At 41.0% G+C, this 1146-nt stretch overlaps 1 protein-coding gene across 1 annotated transcript in view; it reads left to right on the plus strand.

Moving 5' to 3' along the window:
• Positions 1-803, plus strand: part of LOC104914729 (asparagine--tRNA ligase, cytoplasmic-like) — a 95229-nt gene extending 94426 nt beyond the window's left edge. Inside the window, exons 6-7 of the mRNA XM_010725115.3 lie at positions 9-79; positions 606-803. Coding sequence (XP_010723417.2) covers positions 9-79; positions 606-788 — 254 coding nt within the window. The 3' untranslated portion in view covers positions 789-803. The remainder of the gene's footprint in view (positions 1-8; positions 80-605) is intronic.
• The last annotated feature ends 343 nt before the right edge of the window (positions 804-1146 follow it).

A 1146-nucleotide genomic window follows, 5' to 3' on the forward strand; every position in this document is an offset into this window, starting at 1 on the left:
TTGACCAGGAAAAAATTTGATGTTCATTGTTTTGAGAGATGGCACGGGTTTTCTTCAGTGTGTCCTTTCAGATGCATTGGTAAGTTACATTCATAGAATCACAGAGTGGCTTGGATTAGAAGGGACCTCAAGGATCATGAAGATCCAACCCCCTGCCACATCCAGGGCCACCAACCTCCCCATTTAAGACCAACCCAGGCTGCCCAGGGCCCCATCCAACCTGGCCTTGAACACCTCCAGGGATGGACGGGGCATCCACAGCCTCTCTGGGCAGCTGTTCCAGCACCTCACCACTCTCTGAGTAAAGAACTTCCCCCGACATCTTCCCTCCCTCAACTTCAAACCATTTCCCCTTGTCCTGCTATAATCTCCCCTTTCCAAGAGTTGACTCCCCTCCTGTTTATGATTGAATTCTGTTATTAAATAATTGATGTTCTTCTAAGTCTACTGATTAAATTATGTTATTGTTAAGTGGTATCTCCTGACACTAGAGAGTTGGTTTTTTTGTCAGTGTGAGAGTTAGCTATCTTGTCTGTGATTTCAAGAAATCCTGTGGGAAATCTGAAAATTAGGAATTAACTGTGTCTCTTTCTCTGTCTCTGTAGTGTCAGTGTTACAACGGGCTCCTTCTCTCTACAGAGAGTAGTGTTGCAGTGTATGGCACGCTGAACCTTGTTCCTGAAGGCAAGCAGGTAGGTGATCTGGATGGCGCTCTGTTCTGGTTCTCCTCTTCAACATTTTTTCATTTTTCAGACAGGAGGAAAAGCAAAGGTGGAAACATTGAATGATTTCAGGATGAATTTGGTTTAGGAAAAAAAAGAAAAGAAAAAACAACAACTTGCCAAAGCTACTGCTGTGTTTGCCTGTCAGAAATTAGCACAGTCTTCTTTCCTTCCAGGCGTTTACAACAATGATGTCTAAAATTAAATGCAGGTGAACAGGGATCAAATACATTTTTAAAACAGTTTTCGTGCATTTTATAATTCTAAGCTACTCATTTTTTTTATTACTGCTTGTGATGTTATATACCCTGAAAGCATTTTGGTTTTTTTTCTGTCTTCTCACAGCAATGTAATGCTTTTAGTGCAGAGATCCACCAAATTTATAAAAATTGTTGGTCTTGAAATGAAAAAAGATGCCATTTTG

This window comes from Meleagris gallopavo, chromosome Z (genome assembly GCF_000146605.3).
Source record: "Meleagris gallopavo isolate NT-WF06-2002-E0010 breed Aviagen turkey brand Nicholas breeding stock chromosome Z, Turkey_5.1, whole genome shotgun sequence".
NCBI classification, from domain to species: domain Eukaryota; kingdom Metazoa; phylum Chordata; class Aves; order Galliformes; family Phasianidae; genus Meleagris; species Meleagris gallopavo.